At 61.4% G+C, this 24,189-nt stretch overlaps 2 protein-coding genes across 3 annotated transcripts; one reads left to right on the forward strand and one right to left on the reverse strand.

Moving 5' to 3' along the window:
- Positions 1 to 720: 720 nt before the first annotated feature.
- Positions 721 to 10,052, reverse strand: MCAM (melanoma cell adhesion molecule). Of its 2 annotated transcripts, XM_080357848.1 has the most exons (15): positions 9,963 to 10,052; positions 5,712 to 5,839; positions 5,391 to 5,601; positions 5,206 to 5,276; positions 5,024 to 5,111; positions 4,660 to 4,839; positions 4,452 to 4,579; positions 4,101 to 4,263; positions 3,890 to 4,011; positions 3,439 to 3,577; positions 3,202 to 3,323; positions 2,964 to 3,099; positions 2,198 to 2,339; positions 1,670 to 1,787; positions 721 to 852 (listed from the first exon to the last, which is right to left on the reverse strand). In XM_080357848.1, exons 1-15 carry the CDS (start codon positions 10,027 to 10,029, stop codon positions 823 to 825), a joined length of 1,845 nt encoding a protein of 614 aa, XP_080213974.1. In that variant the 5' UTR covers positions 10,030 to 10,052; the 3' UTR covers positions 721 to 822. The 2 variants fall into 2 exon arrangements, with proteins under 2 accessions (XP_080213974.1, XP_080213975.1); XM_080357849.1 differs by lacking the exon at positions 1,670 to 1,787 and having other exon boundaries at positions 753 to 852.
- Positions 10,053 to 19,353: 9,301 nt separating this feature from the next.
- RNF26 (ring finger protein 26) lies at positions 19,354 to 20,781 on the forward strand (the record flags this gene model as incomplete). The annotated part of the gene is made up of 1 exon (XM_080357900.1): positions 19,354 to 20,781. The coding sequence occupies one exon, from the start codon at positions 19,354 to 19,356 to the stop codon at positions 20,779 to 20,781; it is 1,428 nt and encodes a 475-aa protein (XP_080214026.1).
- Between the last annotated feature and the right edge of the window lie 3,408 nt (positions 20,782 to 24,189).

The raw sequence follows: 24,189 nt of genomic DNA on the forward strand, positions 1-24,189 counted from the left end.
CCAAAAAAAAACACCCTGAGACATCGCTGACTGGCCCTGACATCATATTCCTTAAATTTGGAGGGGGCCTCCAGGACCTGCTGTTGCCAGCAGCTGTAAAGCCCTCCTAAAAGCAATCCAATTCCCTGGGGAGTGGGGAGACACCCTCCTCCTTGCAGCAGCAAGGCTACGCTGCAAACCAGTGACAATGAGCCCTTGGTCTGGCATGCACCCAAGACATGGGCACCCCTGCCCAGGTACTCGCCCCCCGTGGGATCACAGGTACCCAGCAGAGCCCCCTGCCCGCACAGCACTGCCGAGATACGCCGGGCTCCACCAACAAGACAAGAAACAGCTCAAAAGGAAAAGCAAAGCACTAACACCTCCCCAGCAGCTGGCAAACACCGCTCTAGCACACCACGGCCATTCTTCGCTCATCTAGCCTCACCACACCACTACATCTAAGGTGCCTGTCGCATCCCAAAGGTAACGTTTCACCAGCTTTTCTGAGCAAGTTCGGGTTAAAACACATCAAAACCTTACCACACACGTACAGGACAAACTTCCTGCAAAAGTCTTTTTCCGCTGGGGATATTTCTTTCTAATATTGCTGTTGGCTTCTCTATAGTAGTAAGCGAATCCAAGGCGCTGCTGCAACCTGCAAGCCCACGGTTGAGGTAACAGAGAGGTGAGTCAGTGGGGTGTCCCTGCATATCGGGGCTCAGCACTGCGACGCAGTAATTGTCTCTGGCTGTGCTCCCCAGGTACTGGAGCAGGAGTGGGACAAGGCAATCCAAGAGCAGGAAAGGCTTGAAGGAAGAAAGCACTTAGTAGATTCCCTCTCTAGTTTCTCAGATCGATGTATTTCTCGCTCTTCAGTCCGACAAAACAGAAAGGGAGGGGAAAAAAACAAAGCAGTTAGGGGTGAACATAAAACCAGGTCCTTCACTGCAGGTGTCTGCATGATGGGCAGCAATGCGATGGGGCAGAGCTGCTAGCCCGGGCTGAGGATCTGCCCCAGGGCAGGAGGCGCTGAGCAGGAGCTGCTTGGGCAGCAGGACCAGGAAGAGGTTATCTCTTGCTCTAAGGCAAAAAAACACCCACTGCAAGCTCAGGTGCCACATCCTGTGGCTCTGCAGGACACACAAGCCCTGCCTTAGCACAGTGACGGTCTGGCACCGATGCTGTGAGCAGCTGCTCAGGCCCCTGGCGGCTCTCAGTCCCAAGTGCAAGACAAACACATGGCCTGGGAGACTCATCTCATCCTGCACTGAGAGCTCAGAGATGCCGGAGCGGGGCCCGTTCCCGCAGCCTCCACTCCCATTCCGGCCCAGAGATGTTTGTATAGTTGTCACAGAGTCCCCTGGGGACCGTCTCTGGCTCCAAGGAGCGCGGAAGAAGGCAGTGCCAAGCAGAACGGCAGCGTGCTCCCGGGAGGTGCCAGGGGCTGGCACAGAGCAGAGCGGCACATGCGCAGGGGAGGGCTGCTCTGGGGAGCTTTGTCACCTCCCCTCCCTCCCGCGGCCCCTCTCGAGCGCTGATGGTGGATGATGGAGGCCCATGCGGGCTGGAATTGCGGAGGGGAGAGAAGCGTTACCTCGCAGCGCCCCCGTGCACTCCTCACCTCTGCTCCCAGCGCCGGGAGCAGCCCTGGCCCTGGGGAAGGGCAGCGCACGACGCTCTGTCCTACCTGGTCAGCGGCAGGTCTCTTCTCACTGTTGGCACCCTGCAGGAGCCCCGCCTCTTCGGAAAGTTTATCTGACTTAACTTCAACTACAATCTTGTCTTTACGTGCCTCTGGCTTTGTGCTAGGGGAGGGAGGTGACAATTTTGAGACATGTTTGCGAGACCAAAGAGGGCACATGGCCAGTTGAGTGAGGCCAAGCCCTTGGGGCTCCATCCCAGGGGATGCTCTGGAGTGGGGCCGGGGCAGAGAAAGGCCAGAGGAAGCTTTGGGTTGCCCAGTCCCGCCCCGGGAAGGAGTCCATCGGCTGCTCTACCACTCTGCTGTCCTCCTCATCGCCTCCCTGTGCGGACCCCAGGCTGGGGGAAGCTGGAAGCGGCTGCCAAGACTCCAGCACAGCGCATCCCCCCCACTATTGCATCCCCCCGCACTGGGCTGGGAGCAGCTGGTGCTATGAGATGGGAAGCATGAGTAATGGCAAGCACCTCCGGCCCCAAGGACTCCCCGGGAGGGCAGGCGGGCAGCAGTGCTTACATGTCCTGTTTCCCAGAGCGGCCACACGCGATCTTGCCTTTCTTGTGCAGGAAGTAGATGACAGACGCCAGCACGGCCACCACGAGGATGCAGACGATGATTGCCACAATGATCACCCCTTTGCTCTCCGATGTCTTTTGATCTACACACACGAAGAGTGGAAGAAATTAACACCTGATGTTCTCCAGCTTCTGCATTACCGCACCCCCTTAGGGGCAAGAGAAGGACCCCTTCCTCCAAAAAAGCACCATGGGGACTCCAGTTCTCGGTGCTTCTCCAGCGCCCCACAGGATGCAGCTGTCATTACAAAAATTCTCTGTTCGGGCAATTTCTGCATGAACATGCTTTGCATTCTGCTCGCATGCCATAGGAGGGTGTCTTACAGTGTTTCCTGCAAGACATCAGGCCACCCCTTTGCTTTTGTCCCGGGCTGCAGGAAGCTGCACTTGGTGGCCTCGCTGGTCTACAGGCTGAGGCAAAGCAGGCAGCTTCCGCACCGCTGCAGAAACAGGAGACAGAGTCTCCGTGGCTCGGCAGGGGGAGAGGAGCAGTGAGATGCAGCGCAACAGCCAGCAGGCAACGTTCTCTCCGCACCCGGAGCAGTGAGGGGACTGACCTTTTCTGATGGGCTCCACTGGTAGAGCAGGAAGGGAGGCAAAGAGACAGAGCTCAGCAGCACAGCACAGCACAGCACGGACTGTGCCTGTGCAAGGGTGACCAACGTGTCTCTGGGTTCCCGGAACAGAGGGCAGTGCCTGAGACTCACCCAGTAGCTGGATGTGCTTCTCGCTGAAACCCAGCGCGTTGGAGACCTTGCACATGGCTCCCGCCCGCAGCAGGTCATGGTTCACACGCACTGTCAGGTTGCTGGCAACGTGCTGGTTTTCAATGTACTCGTGAGCCTGCGAGGGGGAGATTCAGGAGCAAAGGATTCAGTGCCTGAGGCAATGGACCTGCACCCTCCCCAGCGCACGGCCTGGACCTGCACCCTCCCCAGCTCTCACCGTCCCGTTGACGTTCCAGTGGACAGAGGGCCTGGGGAAAGCGATGGCCTTACAGGTCAGGTTCACCACCTCGTCCTGCCGCACATACAGCGGGGAACTGATGTCCACAATCCGCGGCTTCCCTGTGGAGAGGGCACATCAAACACCCCCAGCTCTCAGAGGAGAACAGGACCGATGCTGGGTGGGCTGGGGCTCGCTCTGGCAGGGCAGCACACCCGCACACATGCCCGTTCTTACCCTGAACAGTCACGGCCACCTGCTTGCTCTGCTCCAGCCCTGGCACGCTTGGTGCCATCACCTTGCAGCTGAAGTTGCTGGAGGTTTCGAAGGTGAGGTTGCTCAGGAAGAGCTGGTTCCCTTCGGCGACCTTCCTGCCCTGTTGGGAAGGGATGCCCCCAGCAATGAGCCCCAAACACCAGGCCCTTCTGCACCCAGCTCCCCATGTTCTGCTGCCGTCCAAAGGGGCTCAGCCCGCCCTCCTACACACCGGGAGGGAGCCTGCAAGCACAAGACCTCTCTGCAGTACTGGCCAGGAGGTGAAGAGGTAGAGATGCACAACACAGACCCATGCAAGGGGGAATCCTACCCCTGGCATCTCTCAGGAGAGATGAAGCAAGCTCCTGGCTCTTCCCAGCTTGCTGCAAAGCCCCAGCTCACTGACCCTGAGCACGACAATATGCCTGCTCACCTTCTCATCCCTCCACTGGTAGTCCAGGGCCACGGGGCTGTGGGCACTGCAGCTCAGCCTCACGCTGTCCCCTTCCCGAGGGGATGAGGATGGCTCCATCTTCACATGGACCCCTTCAATGTCTAGGAGAGCGATGCAGACCAGAGCAGGGTGAGTGGGAGGGACAGGGCACCCAGCACGAGGGGCGCAGGGTCCCCCCGCTCCGCCTTACAGTTCACAACAAGCTCCACATCTTTCTCCAGCTGCCTCATGTCATCCAGATCCAGCGTCTGGCATCTGTACAGGCCACTGCTGCTCTTATTCACATCGTGCAGGTTCAGCACCCCGCTGTTGGGGCCCGTCAGCGGCGTCAGGTCCTGCCAGCTGTCCTCCAGCTGGAGGCAGCGGGGAGAAAGCAGAGCCCTTAGGCCCACACAGCCACCCTCCATTCCAGCCGCTGCAGCCCATGCCCCACAGCCACCCTCCATTCCAGCCACTGCAGCCCATGCCCCATGGCCCTCCGGGCAGGGGACAAGGAGCAGCCAGGACACAAGCTGTCTGCCCGGGTCCCCTCCAGCCTCACCTCTCTCTTTAAGAAGCTGAAGACAGGTGCTGGGTTCCCATCGGCCTCGCAGACCAGCTTCACGTCATCCCCTTCCTTCACTAGTGTTGAGGATGGCATGACCTGCAGCTTCAAGTGCTCCGCAGGGTCTGGGGAGGAGGGAGCAGGGAGGGTTGGCGCAGGGTCACGCAGCGCTGGGCAGCAGGCATGTCCCCAGCCCCCAACTCACAGAAGATGGTGACACTGACTCGCTGCGACTCCACGGTGTGCCTCTGTCCCCGCAGCCAGTAGTGCACGGTGCACTGGTAGAGGGAGTTGCGGTCCTCCCGGGTGACACGGGCAAAGAGGGTGCTGCTCACCGTGTACAGCCCGCTCGACTCGCGAGTCCGCGTGGCCGTGATCTTCACCACTGCAGGGGACACAGCCATTGTTCCCAGCGCACGGGGAGGCGAGGAGGGCTCTCTTGGGAGCACAGGGCTGCTTGGGGTGGCCGTGGGCTGCCAGCCCCCAGCTAGTGAAGGCCCAGACAGCTCAAGTGCCCCAGCCCCTCTCCCAGGCAGGCAGGCGCGGTTCCCCGTCCCCATGACACTCACTCTTGTCCTCCTGCTGCAGCTCTTGCCCGTTCTTGTGCCAGGTGATGTTTGGGGCTGGGAAGCTGTTCTTGCTCACGCACTGGGCAATCTGCGTTGGCAGAGAGAGCTGTGAGCACAGCACGTCCCCGTGGGGAGAGGGGAGCCTGGAACAGCTGGGAGCCCCACGCAGGGCCCCTCCTCACCTGCGGGATGTCACTGCTGTGCACGGAGATGCCCGCTGGGTTGGCCACAATCTCAGGGGCCTCGGGAACCTCTGGAAAAAGAAGCAGGCAAGGGAGGAGAGCCCATGTATTAGGAGGGATGGGATCCCCCGCCGGCCCCACAGAGCAGACGCACAGCCGCCCTGCTCTCCTGCCCCATCACTCACTGTAGACGTGGAGCTCAGTGCGGTTCTCGCCTGTGCCATGGCTGCCTGCCCCAACCTGGCACACGAAGGTCCTGGCATCCTGCGTCGTCACCCTGCTGATGGAGAGGGCCTTGTCCTCGCCCACCGACAGCCGCCCTTTGTAGCCTGCGTTTTCTTCCAGGATCTTGCCATCCGCGATGTGACACAGCTTCACCCAGTTGTTGCGGTCAATCTGCAAGGCAGGAGTTGGAAGCTGGGCTGACAGGGAGCCCAGGAGAAAGCCACGGGCTAGCCTGCACCCCAGCCCACCAGCCACGGCCCCCGCTGCCGGCCAGCACTCACGTAGAACCAGTTGATGTAGGTGTAGGAATCATTTCCAGGGATGTAGAAGTTGCACTCGATCCTGGCTGTGCCCCCACTCTCCACTTCCACCACCGCCGGCGTGGAGACTTCCAGCTTGCTGGCTACAGCTGTGGGACAGATACCATCACGGGTGGGAAGCACAGGGAAGCCGCCACGTCTGAGCGAGCAAGAGAGCTGAGCCCAGGCCTGTCCCGGTCTCCGTCCCCTGAAGGGCGTGGGACAGAGCCATGTCCTGCACCAGCATCCCCCAAGCATTATGTTCCAGCCCAGCGGGGGTGCCACCCAGGAGCACAGCCCCGCTCCCGCCACCGTGCTGCCTTCTGCATCCAGAGAACCCGCAGGCTCAGGCCACCGACCCTGTTCCCAAAGAGGGGCCAGGAAACACACCAGTAGTCTCCCTGGGACACCAGGAGATAATCACTCACCCCATTGCCAGACTTGCCCTCCCCATGGCACCTCAGCCTTGCTGAAATGGGCAGCTGGACCGCTCAACCCCCAAATCTTCCTGCACACCGCCAAGACAGGGAGCGCTGCACCCCTGGAGAGCGGAGCCTGCTCACCCCACCTTCCACCTTCCCTCCCGGCTCAGCTGCCCGCTTGCCCGCAGCAGTAATGGAGATCCTGGCCGTGCTCCAGAGCAGCAGGGGAAAGTAATGGCTATCGATCCAGGGCAGGGAACAGAGCAGCTTCCCAAGGGGCTGGCAGGAGGACACCCCAGCGGGGCGCAGCACAGACAAGGGCTGTGCCACGGGAAAGCTGGGAGTGCCATCGCTGCTGGCCCCGCGGGTAACAAAGCAATGGGCATCTGCATGCAGCCCTGCAGGAGGGGACAGCAGTCTGGCCCCCAGCAGCATGGTCAGCCAGCTCAGCACCCACGGCCCAGCGCAGGTGTGGGAGCTGCAGACAAGAGGCTGGAGGAAACCAGCTGTGTCAACAGCTCCCTTGATAGCGCTGCTCAGTAACAGCCACGGAGGATTGCAAGTGGGGCTACTTCAAAGGGCAACGCCGTGCCCATAAAATACTCTTTGTCTGGACTGGTTACGTGTTGCCACAGCCCCAAAATGCAGCCACGAGCGCTTTGCCCAAAACAAGGGTCCTGGCTCACAGGACTAGCAACCTCAGAACACCCCAAAAAGCCAGCTTTTGGCCATCACTTGTCCCTTGGGCAAAATGCAGTTGGCACCAAGTAAAGAGGGATGAGAAAAGTTCTGCACAGGAAAGGAGGTACTGGAAAAACAGGTGAAAGCCCAAGAGATAAGCATGCACTGGGGTCAGGAAGCTGGACTGAGTGTACACAGGAAAAGATAACTTTGCATCGGAGGTACCTGCCCACCTGTACAGCCACAACTTGGCTGCCTGGTACAAGCAGGAACCTGCGGATTTGGGCATGCCTGGGGCCGGGGTGCGCCCCGGCTGCCCCCTGTGTCCTGCCTGAGCCCTGACCCCTCTGAGCCGCAGGCAGCCAGGCCAGACTTTGCCCCCTCCATCATTTTTAGACCTTCAGCACGAGCCTCAGGCAGAGCTAGCCCTGGGGCAGGGAGAGTCGCTGGCCTGCCCCACCGACCTGTTCGGCATGAGAGCCCTCACCCAGGCAGCGAAGCAGCACAAACCATGAGCTCAGAGCTGGGGAATGGCTGGCATCTGGGGCTGGCATGAGGCGCACGTCCCTCCCACCCATCCACTGCCCTTGAGGAGCTGGACATGTATGCTGCAGCCCCCACTCTGCCTGGAACAAGGGCTTGCTGCTCCCCACCTCCTCCGGGGCAGGCTGAATACTAGCCCTGCCCGAGGCTGAAAGGAGCACCCAGAACGCCATGAGTGTGGCTAGCTGGAGGACGCAAAGCCCCCCACAACCCTGGGGACACAAGGCTTCCTCCTGCAGCTCCAAGACCCCACAGCCTGCGAGGTGTGCGGGCCGGCTAGAGAGGCACTGTGCACAAGCACCCCGGCATGGCAAGCTCTGGAGACATGGCAGTCCACCCTTGCACCCAGCATGACTGCAGCCACCAGTTTGTTGAGGGAATCTAGGAAGGGCTGGAGATCCACTGGCCACGCATGGAGCAGCCCGGCTGCAGAGCTGAGTTCCAGCCCGCTCTGTGCGCCCCAAGCCCCTGGCACAGCTCCAGCGGCAGACCTAGAGATCTAGAGAGGACGTCTGCAGCAAGCAAGCAGGGAAGGGAGGAGAGCTCCCGTGCCTTTCCATCTGGCTGGCGGACAGCCGGCCGGCAGCCAGAGCTCCACAAGAACAAAGATTTGCTTTTAGAGCCGGAGAAGGGGGTGGGGAGTAGCACAGCCCCTCCGCCAGCCTCCTGCGGAGCCGAGGTGTGCAGGGAGCGCGGCTGCGCTGGCGGCGCAGAGTCCCCAGCACAGAGCCCTCAGCACAGAGCAGTGAAAGGAGGGGCACCACGGAAGCCTAGAGCTGCACATGGGATGCCTGAGGTTTCCGAAGGTGTCTACTCCCCTCTCACAGAAACCAGCTGTGGCCAGATCCCTCCTGCTCTCAACATGTTCTGTGCTGCCCTGGCAAGGCCACCCTGCATAGGTCCCCCAGCTCCTGTGAAGTGGGATCACCTGCGCCCCTTCTTTCTCACAGAGAGAAGAAACAGGGCATAGAGCCCCAGCCCTGCAGCAACAGCACCACCGGCAGCACCCAACAGCCTCCGCCCCAGCCCTCATTGTGCTGAGGACGGGGAGGGAGCCAAGGCTCTGCTGCAGGAGGGGCTGGCACCTTGCACACCCAAACAAACTCTACCACTCCATCAAGACCCAGCCATGGGCACCGGGAGAGGAAAGGCTCACGAGCCCAGGCATGCAGCCGGGTAACAACACCCACAGAGACCCAACAGCTGGAGACGGCAGCGCAGAAGGGGCCAAGGTGGCACTGCCAGCGCCAGTGTGGGCTCAGCCCCCTGCTCCGGCAGCACAGTGAGCCCCCCTGCCCGTCTGGGGATGTCTTGGCTGTGGCCCCTCATTCTTCTGGAAAGCATCAAGCCTTTCACTGCGACTGGGCTTGCAAACACACCAATGCCGCCAACCAATAAACACCTCGCTCGGCACATGTGCTGTGAGGAAGGGGATCCCAGCGCGGGCCAGCGGTGGAAGCAGCCTGCCTTTGGCTTTAGTGTCCAGCATTCCCACCGCGCCAACGCCTTGGCCAGAGCAGGCTTCCCCAGCGCCTGGGGCCACCTCCGCAGCACGGCTGGGCAGGGACAAGGTGAGAAGGCGTTGGGGAGCAGCCACTCCACCGGGACAACTCCCTGGCCCCCGGCCAGGGGACGGCATGCTGTGAGGAGCAGGACAGGTCAGGAAATGCAGCTCCCTACACCCCCCCCACCCCTCCCGCCCGCCCCGCCCTGGAGGTGAAAATTGACTGGAAAGTGGATAAAAAAAGAAAGCGTGAAAAAAGCCAAGAGAAACAAAGCGCTCGGGGGAAAACTCCTTAGAAGGAAAGGGGTGGATGCTTCCTAATAACGACCAATTCACCCTGCTGCACATTGAACACACGTGGGGGCACCCCGGCACCCTGCCCCTCACACCCTTTCCTCTGCCCCACGGAGCACGGCCCCAGCAACCTGCCTTGCACCGTCCACCTTCCCCGGCCACCGGACCAGCCTCCCCGGCGATGCAGACGCCATCCCGCACCCTGCACTGCCTTAGGGGGGCTGCAAAGGGTTACCGAGAGCAGAATGGGGCACTCGCGGCTCCCCACATCCAGAGCCGCCGCCGCCGCGAAGCCCGGGGACGCACAGCCGAGGGCACAGGCTCGAGGGGCTGCTCAAACCCAGGCCCCCCGGCACCACAATTTTGGCATTCCTAGCCCTAAGCCAGGCAGCACCCCGAAGGCGTCAGCTCTGCTGGCTGCCTGGGCTGGCCCCGGGGCGGCTCTGCAGGGCAGCCCGCGCCGGCTGCACCCCTCGGAGCGCGCAGCGTAGCGCTAGGAAAGGGCCGGGCAGGGCAGAGGCCGGCCGACCCCAGCGGTGTTCGGCTGCAGCCCGGCGCCCCGCGGGGCGACGGCAGCACGGGGGAAGGGGCAGCCCTGCCCGGGGACTGCGAGGCCTCTCGCCCCGCCCCGCCGGCGGCTGCACCCGCCGCTCCGCAGCGCAGCCCCTGCCCGGCCGCCCCGGAGCGCTCCGCGCCGCCGCGCCCGCAGGTGCGCCCGCCCGCCCGCGGCACGGATCGGCACCGCCCGGCCCGGCACGGACCGGCCCCGTCGCGCCCGGCGCCACTCACCGCAGCAGAGCAGGAGGCAGCAGCCCCAGCCCAGGGCGAGCCCGGCCGCACGCCGCCCCCCAGCCATGCCCGCCGCCGGCCGCCCGCGACTGAGTGGGGCCGCGGGCTGACGTCAGGCAAAGGAGGAGGAGGAGGTGAAGGAGGAGGAGGAAGGTGCGGCGCCTGCCCACCGCCCGCGGCCGCTTGTCACCCCCCAGCGGCAGCCGGCCGGGCGCCGCCGCGCCGAGCTCCGCAGCGCCCAGCCCCGCAGCGCCCAGCCCGGCCGGCGGGGTGCGGACCCCGCCCCGGGCATCGCGCGTCGCCCGGGTGACACATCGCGCGTCGCGGGCGCCCGGCTCTGCCAGAAGGTCCCGTAACTCCGAGTTCCGAGCAAATGCTCTCCCCGTCTCGGTACAGGTCGTTTTCAGGCATTTCTAGCTCTGCTGGAGGAGTTCGCTCCAGCTTTACTTGCAGACCTGCAGTCTGCCAAGTCCTGCCTGTCCAGGCTTGCACGGGCTGATAGGAGCAGACTGCCGGGCGCTGGAGGTGGAAATCATTAAGCAGGGGAGGGGGCAGAGGTGTGGGGTCGACCCAGCTTCCACAGAGGCTTGCGGAATGCCAGAAAGGGGTCAGTCCCCAAGAGTCCCACTTCCAGGGGTCAGTGGATCTGGCTGGCAGTGCTTCAGGGCAGAACTGACCCACTGCCTTGCTCAGCCCTGCTCTGCCCCAAAGCCCAGCCACAGCTTCTGGGTTGGCTTTGAACCTGCAAAGGCAAACTCAAAAACAGGGGGACCAAAACACTTTTCATCATTGCCTGGGCTCTGAGAGACACATGGGGACAGTGGGGTCCCCAGGAAGCAGCAGGGACACGACAGTGGTGCTGTCTCAGGCAACTCACCAAGTTCTACAGGGCTTGCGCCCCAGGCCCTGCTCTGCCTTGGTTTCCCTGCATGTGCTGCCCTCAGCCCTGCAAGGACGCTCTCTGCAAAGCGCCGTCCCTGAGGCAGGGCCCCAAGGCACGGCCCCACTTTGTGGTGCGCAGCACCCCTGCACAGCTGTTGAACAGAGCGGCTGTGGAAAAGCCGTTAGTTGCGGTGGCCAGAGCAGCCCGGCTGGCTGGGGGCCGGCCCGGGGGCGGAGGGGCTCTCAGGGCTGCACAAGGCTGCTATTATCGAGGGGCAAACACCCAGCCCAAGCACAACGGTTCTCCTCCTGCAGCCCAAAGACGGGCCCCTATGCAGGCGTGGGGGAGCACAACAAACCTCCCAAGGTGTGGCGAGTTGCCCACAGCCAGCATTGCAGGACACCTGGGTTCAGTGCCCCTGCTCCATTGCAGCCTGGTTCTGCACCTGGGTTAATCAGAGCCGTGGGGTTGTGTTGGGGGACAAAGCACTGGCCTTTTCTTCTCCCTCAAAGCCCTCCTCTGCCTCCCATACATTCCCTATTCACACAGGACTCCCAAAGCTCACTGACCCACGTTCACCTCACATGAGGACAGGCCCAGAGCAGCCTCAGCATCTCCCAGGAGCAACAAGAGTGTTCTCCTCCAGCTCTGGGCCCAAGGACTCTGAACCTTTGCATATCCCCTTTTCTCCTCTGCTTGCTTTTCCTGCAGCATGAGCTGTGCTCTGGGTCCTGGGCAGCCTAGACTGCATCTCTCCAGCCACCCTGAGTCACTCCGGGGCCAAGCTGCAGGTTCCCCTGTGCCACAGCGTCCTTCCTGGGTGTCCCCAAGCACCTCTCACACTGCCAGCCCCAGCAACCCTGTGCTGGGCCCCAGCCCCACTCCCCCACCGGTGCCATGCAGCGGCCCTTCCCATGCCCTCCTCCTGCCTCCTTTGCATGCCTGGCCAGCCCCCCCCCCTCACTTTCCCAGCCAAATAGACTTGATGATTCATCGGAAATGATTACATTTTTTCCCCGTGAGATTACTTGCTTAAAATGGCAATGCTGGGCAGTGATAAGGCTCTTAGCCTCCACTTTGCTGTGCAGGAGGGCGGCCTCCTCCCGGGTGGTGTGTTTGCTGGGAGTAACAAGTGCAAGGGAGCTGTGCCATCAGGCGCAGGCTGCTCACGATCTGTTCTCTGGCCCCGCTGCTGCAGGGATGCTCTCACAGCCACAGTGGCAAAAGCTCCGTGCCTGCGTTGGGAGCAGCCACCCCTTGGAGCTGATGCCCCAGCCTTGGGGACCCCCTGACAACATGCTCACACTTTCCTCTCCCTCCGAAGGGGAGGATGCAGCACCAGAGGAGCCTCAGGCTCTGCTCCCCTTGAAGGAGGGAAAGGGATGTTCCATTTTGTACAAACACTGCAATTTAAGCCCCACAAATGCCACCCTGTGAGGCAGGTGGGCCCGAGGGGTCCTGCTTTCCCGCGGGAAAGTATCCACCAAGTCAAACAAACAAGTGGGAGAACTCAGATGACACAGCGCTCGCGCATTTTGTTCTGGTGCTAACTTTTATTCTGTGTTTAAAATAAAGCTAAGTGTTTCTAATAAAACCTCTGCAGAAAATTCCCAGCAGTTGGAAAGGGCAAAGTTGCTCTCTGGAGAAAAGAGGCTGGCCAAGCGCTGCAGCACGGAGCATGCCACCCTGAAATAGCTTTTTCTATTACTGCAACAGCCATGCCTCCAGTTGGTCGGGCTTCTGCCCTTCAGACTGTTTAGCTTTGAAGAAAACTCACTTTCCCTACCAAACTAATGTTTCTGGGGAAGATGGGCAGGATTTGAAAGCAAAGGCCCATTCCCCTCAGAGCCAGCATGAAATAGTCCCGTCACGCTGTGTGTGGCACCCATAAAGCTTGGGGTCTCTGCCTGGGGAGCACAGCAGGCTGACCAGCTTCATCTTTCTTCTCCGACGCTTTATCTCACGCCTTCTTATTTATTTGCTTGCTTAATGGATTTGGCTTCAGCCCCCGTTCACAGCTATGCAAACAAACAGTGTGGATTAGGCTCCCGTGTGTCGCGGTCCCACACACACAACCGGGGTGGGAAGGTCAGGGCACGCAGGTCCAGCTCCAGCCAAGGCACAGGGCTGCTCTCAGCCTCTAGCAGCTGGGAGAACACGGGCATCTGGACCGCCATGGCTCTCAGCACTCTTCTCCTCCGCCGTCCATCCACCTCTGGGGTCAGGGGCTCGCTGGCCCGATCAGAGCTGCCCCAACAGCCACTCTTCTCTGCTGGAAACATGGGGACCATGGGGCGAATCATGGGCACAGCCTGCCCAGGGTAGGGCTGATTGCCCACGCGTTATCTGAGCATCACCAGTTGCAGGCGCAATCTGGAAGCATGTAATTGCATTTGCCTTTCTCCTTTGGCTCCTGCTGAGCCTGGCTCTCCGCAGCCAGCGAGCAGAAGTGAGCGTGGGGCTGAGCACAGGCTGCATCACAGCACGCCCCTCGGCTCCTTCCACCTTTCCCTGCCCTCCCAGTGAGACCCCCGGGGCTGACTGGGTCCTGCTGGGGCTGACTGGGTCCTGCCGATGCTGCCGGAGCGAGTTGGCCCCAGTGAGGGCGGTGCTGTCAGGCAGCACTCCGCTCCCTCGCTGTGCGTGCTCCAACATGCTGCTCCGCATGCCCCAGACGGGGATGGGGGCCCCATGCCCTCCCCAGCCCCTGAGCATGCTGATGGGGCCCAGAGCAGCCCAAGTGGCTCCAGGTGTGTCTGTGGGGTGCCCAGGTACCCATGTGCCGGCTGCCTCCCATCAAGCCCCCTGCCCGTGCCGGTGAGCGATGAGCTGTCGCTCCCGCCGGCTTCCTGCGCGGCTCTGGGGTGGATGAAAGGCAGACGCGCAGGGTGGAAGGCGGCTGCCACATCCGCCCAGGCCTGCACCTCCTCACACAACACCGGCAGGGCCGAGAGGGGCCCCGTTCCCCGGGGAAGGGACGGGATGTGGGCCAGCACCGTGTTTTCCCACACTGCCCAAGAACAGCCCGCTGCTTCCCGGCCGCTGGGGCACAGCAGCGCTGAGGCTCACGGCCTCGGGGCACAAACCCCCGAGGCACCTTCCCACTGGCTCCTGGTGCCGCATTTTGGGGTGCTCTAGGGCTCACACAATGCGTCGTGCTCGCGGTAAGTACAGTGACCTGCCTGTGCTATCTGACCTCTGGCTCCCTGTTTCCTGGGCAGGAGACCACAAGGGATGTGGTATCAGATGTACCATGAGGGCAAAAGGCTGCCCTGGGGTACCTCCACCCTGCCCATCTCCGGGAACTGTCTTCGAAGCCCCTGTTCTAGAGCTCAGGAAAACGCCGCCTTCCACCCCCTCTTCCTCGCTGTACTCCCAGTGGCTTCTTTGTGTCTCCCCTCTCCTTCCTCTCCTCTTCTGCAGGGCCTTTATGTTGGGATTATTAACCATGGCTACGGAGCCTTTGTTTAGCGGGGGCCTGGAGTGGGAGCCGGGTGAGGGGCTGGGCAGGCAGAGGAAGGAAGGACGTGAGCAGAAGGGGGGAAGGAAGGTGACATCTGGATTTCTGCACCGGAGGAGCACAACCTCCCGGGGCAGCTGCATGGAGACGGCTGCGGGCTCACCAGATGCGGGGCAGTGGCAAGGCCCTGAAGAGGACCCGAGCTGCTGAGGGTCACTCACCCCCATGCCATCCAAAGCGCTGCCCCCAGCACCCACCCCAGTCATGGTGCCGCTGTCAGAGGATGGACCCAGGAGCCCCAGAGCTCCAGCTCCCCAGTGAGAAATGGCTTGTGGCATGCAAGCAACATCATAGGCTTGGCCGTGCTCTGCGGGGAGCAGCACAGGGGTGGCGAGGAAGGCTGTGGAGCCATGCAGCCCTCCCCTCGCACCCTGCTCCAGGGGCCTGGCCCTCGCTGTCTGCAGGATGGAGGGACAAGGACAGCTGCGGGGGCAAGCACTCGTGGGGAAACCTTAGCCAGCCCACAGCCACTGCCAAGGCTCAGGGGAAGGAACCCTCTGCTCAGGGCCTGTCACTTGACATCCCAGGGGTACAGACTCCCCACGTCCTGGAGCAGGTGCAGCCCTGGGACAGCATGCAAACACCCATGTCCTGCCCTTTTGCTTGCACGTGCTGGGTTGGCCACGTATTTGCCCCAGTCTCCTCTCCCAGCCCCACTGCATTGCTGCCCTGGTGTGGGGAGCAAGCTCTAGGGCTGGGTGGGATGGAGGCTGACGGGGCAGCAGGGGGAAGCTGGGAGCCCAGGGATGGCTATTTATAAACTGGCCTTTTCCTTTGGAAGACTTCTGAGCTCATGTCCCCCCAGCACCGGCCGGAAAAAGGTCCCATTGTCTCAGCGCCAGATGGGCTGGGGCCGGGCACTCACCCACACAATGGGGTGGATTATGCACCCGGCCAGCGGGGGTCTGGCAGTGGGACACCCCGGGAGGAGCAGCTGCCGTCAGCGCCCACGCGGCAACCCCACGACAAGGGCCGCTGGGCAGAGAGCGAGGCAGGCAGGGGTCCTGGCCTTGCTCATTCATCACCCCCGCTAACGCCACAGCCCTCGCGCTGCGGCTGCCTGGAGGAATTGGGAAGAGGAATGGGGAGGAGGAATGGGGAGGAGGAAAGGAATGTCCCTGCCCTGTGCTCTAACTCACCTAGCTTTCCTGGCTTGCTGCAGTGTTGCTGCCAAGGAAGGGAGGACAAGCCAGCACAGGGGCTTGGCATCACCCCCACGCTTGCTTGCAGCCCCAGCCAGTGAAGCCTTCCTCCCAGCTTTGTCTGCAAGGCTTGGGGCTCCCCCAGGACAGCTCATTAGGAGCAATTGCAAGAACGCATAATGAGAGATTAGCCTCAAGATCCCTTTGGAGGGGTTTGGGGAAGGATCCCCACTGCGGCGAGGGCACAGTGCCCATGTCACGTCCCCCTGCCACTGGCCCTGCACCTTACTCAGCACCACAGCACCGAGGACACGCCAGAGCACCAGGGCCCAGGGGAGCTGTGGGGCTGGCCGGACCGAGCAGGGATTTCTCCTTGCAGGACTTTCCCATGAAAGAGGAATTGCTTTTCCCAGGGCCGTCTGGCTAAGCTCCAAAGGAGAGAGATATCCCAGCTCCCTTTGTGGGGAACCACACAGCCCTCCAGAAACATAACAGGCAGCCCTCGTGCTCCCACTCTTCCACCAATCTGCAGGGCAAACAAAAGCAGGGAAGGTGCTCACTGCTGGGGACACTGGGAGAGATGGGCACCCTCCAGATCCCAAGACTTCCTATGGGCTCTCCCCAGCAGCCTCGACCATGTAGCACGCATGATGCCGGCTGTTATTCCCTACCAGCGGGGATGCGTGCAGTGAGGGACACCACCACCTTCAGCTTCAATGCTAGGCTAAGGCCAGAGGAAGAGCAACCCACGCCGTCCTGGAGCTGAGCCCGAGTGGGGATGGGGACTTTCCTGGAGCGGATGCACCGGAACAAGCTATTGTTCCAGCCTGCCCTGCAAGCATGGGGCTGCAGGCATCCACCACCACGCTGAGGTGTCTGCCCAGCCCTTGGAGAGGGCATCTTGAGGTGACCGGAGGTAAGGCTGCTGGCAGCGCCTAGGAGGACCACGCTGGCTGGCTTCTCCCAAGCAACGGGGCTGCTGCATGGTCTGGGGTCCACAGGCACCCTGGGGGTGGTCTCAGCTGTCTGGCCAGCTGCCAGCATGCTGGGAGCGCTGGTGTGGTGCTAGCAGGACCCAAACCCCAAAAACACCCTTCCTGCCTCAGGGCAGCAGCAGGGTAGGACGTGCCCCTGCAGCATCGGCCTAAGGATGCAGAGGAAGGTGCTGGGGAAGCTGCACATCCCCCTGGAGAGGCAGGGAGCCATGGTGGTCCCCAGCACCATCTCCCTGCTGTGCAGCTGCAGGCTGTGCTGCCAGCCCTTTGTTCACCTCATTTTTCCCATTCCTCTGCCACCCACAGCCTGTTCGCAGCCAGTCCGCTGGGACCTTCACACGGTGTGATACAAGGCAGCCCCAGCACTGACAGCCTGGCCCCAGGCTCCACACAGCCTGGACCCCAGAGCACAGGATTCTGATCCCACCCAGCAAGCATGTTGGGCTCCAGAGAGCTCCTCAAGCACCATGACACCCAGCCCAGGGAGTGCTCCCTTCCTCTCTCTGCTTCCAGCTAAAAGCTGCAAGGATGCAGCAGCTGCAAGGGCAGAGGCAGTCCTACTGCTGACCGCCCTGTCTCCCGAAAGCGCAGGGCAGGTGCCCAGCTGCGGTGAGCTCAGCAGCAGCAAGGCAGCTCAAAGGCGTGATGCAGCAGCCTGTGCTGGGCTCGGTGCCAGCACAGCCAGGACACTGCCCAGCCCCTGGCCACCAGTGGGTCTGCAGGCAGGGGTGCGCATGCATCCCAGGCTCCTGCACCCTCATGATGTGCTGTGGTGGTCCCAGTCAGCATCAGTGAAGCCCAGAGACCCATCTGCTCCATGCTAAATGGGAATTGAGAGGCTGATGAGCAGAGGGGGCACACAAGCATGGCCCACCCCGTCCTGCTGCCAGCAGCTGCCACAGGCACAGCTGGGAATACAGTGGCATCATGCCCAGACCTCCAGCAAGTGTGAGGACAGCTGGGGGGACCCTCCTCGCAAGGAGGAGTCCTGGCCATGGTCCAGGTGCTGAGCACCCTGGCAGGGACCTCTGATGCCCCCCACAGGGCCCCAGGGAGGCATTTTCCATCCCCGCACCACAGCTTCACAGCCCCTCCACCAGGAGCCCCATTCCACTTTGCTCCAGCCAAGTCAGTGGTCCAGCCTGAACCTGATCCCTTGAGTGCTCCCAGCCTCCTGCACCCTTTCTCGTCCTGTGCCGGTGTGCCAGAGCCCTGCGCCTCTCTTCAGACAGTCTGAATGCTGTGGAGCTGGACACCCTACAGCACAGGAGAGTGGGCACGGGCTCTCCTTTGCCCACCGGAGCACGGAGCAACAACAGAGAAGCCCTGCTATGGAGCTGTGACTTCTAAACCCTGCCGCTGTTCCTTGCCCCTCTGTGGCCCCACAGCGGGGAGCCTGCGGGGGCACGGTGCCCCAGGCATGGCAGAGACCTGGGCAGATGCTGGGAGAAGGGAGGGGGAGGCGGGTGCACAGGCGGAGGCAGCGAATGAGTGGAATACACTCAGCCTTGGCTCAGCTCTTTTTTTTCCTTCTCCTGTTTGCTAAGGCAATGAGAAATCCAAACATTACCATAAATGCTGAAAGCATCCTGGCTGTCACGTGAGCACAGGCGCACACACTGCCAGGGGGATCCAGGCACCCGCTGGGAGGGAGTCCACAGCCAAAACCGGCCAGGCAGGGAAGGGAGGGGGCTGGCAGAGAGCCAGCCGGCAGCACAGACCCCAGGTGGGCATGGACAGATCCCGGGCAGGGACAGACAGACAGACACACATGGATCTGCTGTCCTGGCAGCTCAGCCTGTGCTGTGGCTCAAGGAGAGCTAGATAGCACCAAGCAGCATCAGCCCATACCAACCGTGGCTCCTGCCCCAGCTCAGTGTTACGGGGGAAACACGCAGGGGATGGGGCAGGTGGCTGCAGGAGGGGGACTCCTCGCTTGCTGCCTGGCAGTGCAGCACCTCCCTCCTTGGCCCTGTGCTGGGCAGTGCCTTCTGGGGCTGCAGATGTCTTTCCCATGGATCATCTGCTCCACTTGCTCTCTGCTTTCTTAAAAAGCCCTGGGTTCCAGGGCTGGATCTCCCTGAGCTTGTCATCAGCATCAGGGCGGCGGGGCTGGGCCATCTCCTGGGGGCACAGCAGGGTGAAGGCCAGAGATGCTGGCAGCCCCACAGCCTGCCCAGGAAGCTGGAAGGGATGACAGGAAACGCTCTGGGCCCATAACCTTGGGCCAGGCCAGGGCCGTGGGTTTATTCTAGGACCTCCTGCAGGAAATTGCTTGGTGGGGTGAGAGCAGCGCTGCCCTGGCCTGACCCTGTCCCTAAGACTCCCCAGGTACCCCGCTAGCAAGTGCAACCTCTCCCCATGCCAGGGCTGAGGCTGCCACAAACTCACCACGTGTGCGGCTCCAGGGACCCTGCGGGTGGTGGGTGTTCCCTGTGCTGCTTGAGACCACGGGTGAGGTGGCTGCTCACCATGCCCCGGCCGCCCCGCTCTCCCCCCATTTCCTCCCGCCCCGCTGGGAGCGGGTCCGCACTGCCCCGAGCTCGGCGGCTCCGCCGGTTGAACGCGCGCCGCTGGCCCTTTAAATGCGCACCTGTGGGCGGGGCCCGTCCCGGCGGCGACAGCCAACCAGAGGCGCACCGCCCCACAACGGCCACGCCCCCAGCGGCCGCGCCTCCGGCGCGTCCTCCGAACCGCCCAATGGGCGGCAGGGAGAGGCACCGCCCTCGCCGCCGATTGGCCCGGCGTTGCGCGGCACCGGGCGACGATGGCGGCGCCCAGCATCGCGGGGCCCCGAGCCGTCCGCGGCTGACGGCGCCGAGCGGGCCCCGGCGGGGCTCCTGCGGCCGCCATGGACCTGCTGTTCGTGCTGTTCCGCGGGCTGCGGATGGTCCTGGACCTGCTGCTCCTGGTGCTGGACGTCAACTTCTTCCTGGTGTCCTCGCTGGTCTCGGCGCTGCTCTGGCTGCTCGCCGCGGCCTGCAGCCTCCCCGCGGCCGCCGCCGCCGGGGCTCTGGCGTGCTGGGACGGGCTGCTCCTCTCGCTGGCTTCCCTGGCGCGGGCGGCCTGCGGCCTGGCGCTGGGAGCCGTGCAGGGCCTGGCCGCCCTGCTGCGGGGCTGCTGCTGCGGCCTGGAGGGGCTGAAGGTGGCCGGGCACCTCCTGTCGCACCTGGCGCTGCGGGGCAGGGAGCTGCTGCACCGCGGGCTCTGCGGCCTGCTGGGCTGCGGGCAGGCCCTGGCCAGGCAGCTCTGTGAGGGCCTGGCCATCAGCACCAGCCTGCTGGCCTACCTGGTCAACAGCCTGGTCAACGTCTGCCTCATCGGCATGCAGAACCTCTTCACCCTGCTCGTGGCCCTGTGGGACTCCGTCGCCGGCCCCTTCCTCAGGGTCACAGACCTGCTGGCTGCTTTCCTCGCGCACATCTCCAGTGGTGCCATCGCTGTGTCCATCCTGCTCTGGTCGCCCTGCCAGCTGGCCTTTGAGCTCCTGGTCTCTGTCGCAAAGCTCTTCATCAACATCTTCTTTGTAAATATTTACGGCCTGGGCTTGTTCCTCCTCATTATTGCTGTCAGCACCGTTGTGTTCAACCCTGGGCTGCTCTGGACGCTGACAGGCTACGTGCTGGGCTATTTCAACACACTGCCCTCCTACCACCGCCTGCAGCGGGAGGTATGGCGGCTCTATCAGATGGCAGTCCTGACACTGGGTATGGCCATGGCCTCCCAGACCTGGCGCAGGCTGGTGGACTGGAGCCTGCAGGTGACCAACTGGAGCCGCGGAGGCAGAACAATGAACCGGGAAAGCAACCAGCGAGGGGCAGCCATCCCTGTCCTGAGAGCTGCAGCTCCTGGCAGGTTGCCGCTGGCGGGGTTTGGCCAGCTGCCAGCTGAGCATGAGGACCAGCCGGATGCGGAGCAGGTACCACCAGCGCGGCCTGCTCTGAGTCGAAGCGCCGCAGCAGGACAGCGTCTCCAGCCTCCCAGGGACGAGCCAAGCACTTCCTGGAGGAAAGCTCCGAGGAGACAGCAGCTGAATGCAGCAGCTGTGGATGGTGAGGACACTCTGGATGATGACCCCTGGATGCTCCTGAAAGAACAAGAGGAACGTAAGAAATGTGTCATCTGTCAAGACCAAACCAAGACAGTCCTGCTTCTGCCCTGCAGGCACCTGTGCCTGTGTCAGGAGTGCACGGAAGTCCTCCTGCAGCAGGCCATCTACCAGCGCAACTGCCCGCTATGCCGCCAGATGATCCTCCAGACGCTCAATGTGTACTTGTGAGCCCAAGGGGCGGGTGGCTTGGATCATTATTCCAGGAGCTCAAGGGCCCTGTCTGCCTCTTGCCAGGAAGCAGAACTTCCCAGGCCTGCCTTGAGAAGCTTCCAAAGAACTAAGGATGGTGCTGAAAGGGCAAAAGGCTGTTGGAGGCGTCTGCTAGCCACATTTGCTACGTAACCAGATTGTAGCTCTTGCTAGCAAGCACAATAACTGATGTCTGCAGCAGGCAGAAAGATTTACCTTTTCTTTGTTGACAACTTCTGCTGTTTCAGGGCCTGTTGCCTCGAGCCTGCAGTGTTCTGAGATCCAAAGCAGAGTGCAGATAGATGCTCTGGTATCTCCAAGCCAAAGCTGATGTGTCCTGGGAATCACAGGGGCTGGTGCAAAGCAAGGGATGCTTTTTTCCCCAAGGTCTGACCAGAAAACTACCTGGCAGACTGCACTCAGGCCTCTTGTTTCCTCCTTCTGCCGTCTAAATGGAGGAGCTGCCTGAGAAGGGAGAAGTGTGCCCCTTTTGCAAGGCTGTAGGAGAGCAATGAGCACACTCAGGCTTTTTAGGCTTTGCTACCAGAGGGCTGAGCCTGGCTCTCAGCTGGAGGAGAGCAGGGTTTCTGGGGTGCTTCAGTATCCCAGCCACCATGGCTTTGGTTTTTCAGCTTCCTATTCCCCTTGTCAGGACAATGAGGAGCCGTGAAGAACACGGGCTCCCTGCAGGCCGGCTGACTGCAGAGCTCAGCGTTGCTGCCGCTTCCACGCATCACCTATGCAAGACTAACAAGTACACATCAGGTTACTCGCATGGGGAGGCTGGAGGGAGTTACTCTTTGTGCTCTGGTGCTGTTTGGGGAATCTGAGGGGTGACTGGCTGGCCCGTGCTCGCAGCCCTGGCAGCAGCAGCACGCATCTGAGCCAATGCTGGAGAATCCTCTTTAGACAATACATGTTTTCTTCAGGTTCAGAGTGCCGTGGAACCGGGCGGCTCACAGCAGTGCTTGCTGCCTCCCAGGCTGGGCTCTCTTTGGGAGGAGATTGCACTCCCCAAAGCTCCTGGGAGCCCACTGAGACATTCCAGCTCCACACACAAGTTCTGCATAGCCCTGCTGTGGATCTACAGTTGTGTGCGTGGAGCAGTAGCAGGACCATGGCTTTGTTTAGGGCAGGGTTACATTGCTGTTCTGTCTTACTGTCTGTCAGAAATGTAGCTAATTTCATTCAAAAGTGTCCCCTGAAGTCTAATGGTGGCATCCAATCCTGGCTGGGGGGCGCCTGAGGTGGCTCATCCCAGCTTGGTCAACCAGCACCATTCCAAAAACATTGCTGGGCTGTGAGAAGGCCTTGCACTAAAAAGCTTTTCCTTTTCCAGCTGCTTGCCTGAGGTCAGCCACGTGCCGCAGCCCGTTTTGGCTGGAGCCAGACTGGAAAGAGTCTTGACTGCTGAACTGCAAGCCAAGAGCCTGAGGGCGGCTGGCAAGGTCTTCCTTCTCTGTTCTCCTTGATTAGTGATGTAAGCCAAAACAGAGGCAGCAGAGAGGCCAGGCCATGCTGGGAGACGCCTCTGTGCTGTAAACCTGAGCTGTGGCAAGATAATTTCTTATTGGAGAGTGGCTTTGCTCTGGGAGGCACCGCAGGGTCTGGTTCCCCCCCTTGTTTGCTGAGGGAGCCCTTGGGCCAAGCTGGGCTCCTCACCATGACAGGGTGTTACAGGGTCCTGGCCCCAGGGCTGTGAGGTGCTTTGCTCAGAACCAGCTCATGAATCTTGGGGTGCAGTATTTCCTACATGAATTACAGGGGGGGAAGGACACCTCTCCAGAACTGCAGGTTTTTTTCTCCAAACACTTTGTATATTATAGCAGTCACGCTTATTGTTTTAGGGCCTGTTTGTTTGCTGCCTGTTTATAAAAAAAAACAAAAAGGAAAAAAAGAAAGCTTTGCCTTAAGTTTAACTCCTTGCACTATGGGTTAGATACTGAGCAAATTAAAATCTCCTCTACCTAAAACTGCCTTCTGCTTCATTCTTGGGGAGGGTTTTCTCTGGAGGGATGGTGTCTTCTCAGCCTGGGATCCAGAGGAATCCCCAGATCCCCACCAAGGTTGGAGCTGGAGGGACAACACCACCAGCAGGCTCAGGGGTACTTGTCTGAGGGTGCTCGTACCCAGAACAGCAGTGCTGTGGGATGCCCCCGAGCCAGGCTGCTGCACAGAAAAGTCTTCACTCCTAATTCGTGCCACTTTGAGCAGTTTAGTGAGAAGCAAGAGGGGCTTGTACCCACAGCTTTGTCTTTTTTTGGAAGTAGTACCTCTTTGTACTGAAGTGAAGGGATTCATGCCCCGGTTCTCCAGAGCTGGAGCCCCCCAGGGCCTGAGCAGCTCAAAGCAGAGGGACTGTGGCTTCCCTGAGCATGTGCAGGGACATGTAATCCCTGCTCCCACATGTCCTTGGCACCTTGATGTCCCGCTGCTTCCAGGGGAAGGTGGTGGCAAGCCTGACTGCCTTGGGGATGCAGCAACCAAAGCACCAGGAGTTGAGGAGCAGCCGGCAGTATGTGGCTCAGTCTTGCCTCGCAGAAAGGCTGTGGCAGGCTCAGCTGTGCTGGGCTACTGATGAGCAGATGCATTCTCTGCACAATGAGTTGCTCCCTGGCCACAATCTGAGCTCTTGGCAGCTTGTTGTGTGCTTTTAAGCACTCTCTGCTCCTCCAGCATCCTTGTAAATTGCTTGGAAAAATGTTTTGGGACCCTGATGGGCAGAGACCCCAGGAGTTCTGGCTCACCCTGCCCTGAGCTCACCTGCCTTGGAAGGGCCACGCCAGCAAACTAACTAATTTTAACCAGGATGCTTTCACAACCTGGCTGAAAATCACTGTGTGGAGAAGGGGGCTGTGGAGGTGCCAGAAACAGATGGACATCTGCTGCAGGAGCACAGCTCATGGCTGGCACGACACAGGCACAGCACGAAGGGCAATGCCATCTGCCCCCCCGAGCCCTGTGGGGGTCTGGCTGCAGACGGGTGACAACTGGGGAAACTGAGGCACTGCTCAGCCTTCCTCTCTTGCTCCCAGGTTGTGAGAGCTGAGGTGGGCTGGGCACCCAGGGGCAGGAAGACGGGGCAACATCTGCCATCTCCTGCACAGGCAGGGTGCCCCCAGCCCACCAGTGCAGGACAGAGAGGGTGTCCAGCTGCCTCAGCCCGCTGCAGCTGAGCCTGCCGAGCAAGGACAGGATGTGAAGGACACAACCTTCCCCCGGGAGCCATCCTGCGTGCGCTTGGCTTGCTCAGTGGCCAAGCAGCAAGTAATTACAGGAGGAAAATGCAACTACCTCCCAGCTGATGGGCAGTGCATAGGGCCCCCCCGCCCCGAGACTGATGGTCAGCCGTGCCAGACTTGCCTGCTCTGGCACTGTGGCTTTTGG

This window comes from Nesoenas mayeri (assembly GCF_963082525.1).
Source record: "Nesoenas mayeri genome assembly, chromosome: 22".
Taxonomy (NCBI): Eukaryota; Metazoa; Chordata; class Aves; order Columbiformes; family Columbidae; genus Nesoenas; species Nesoenas mayeri.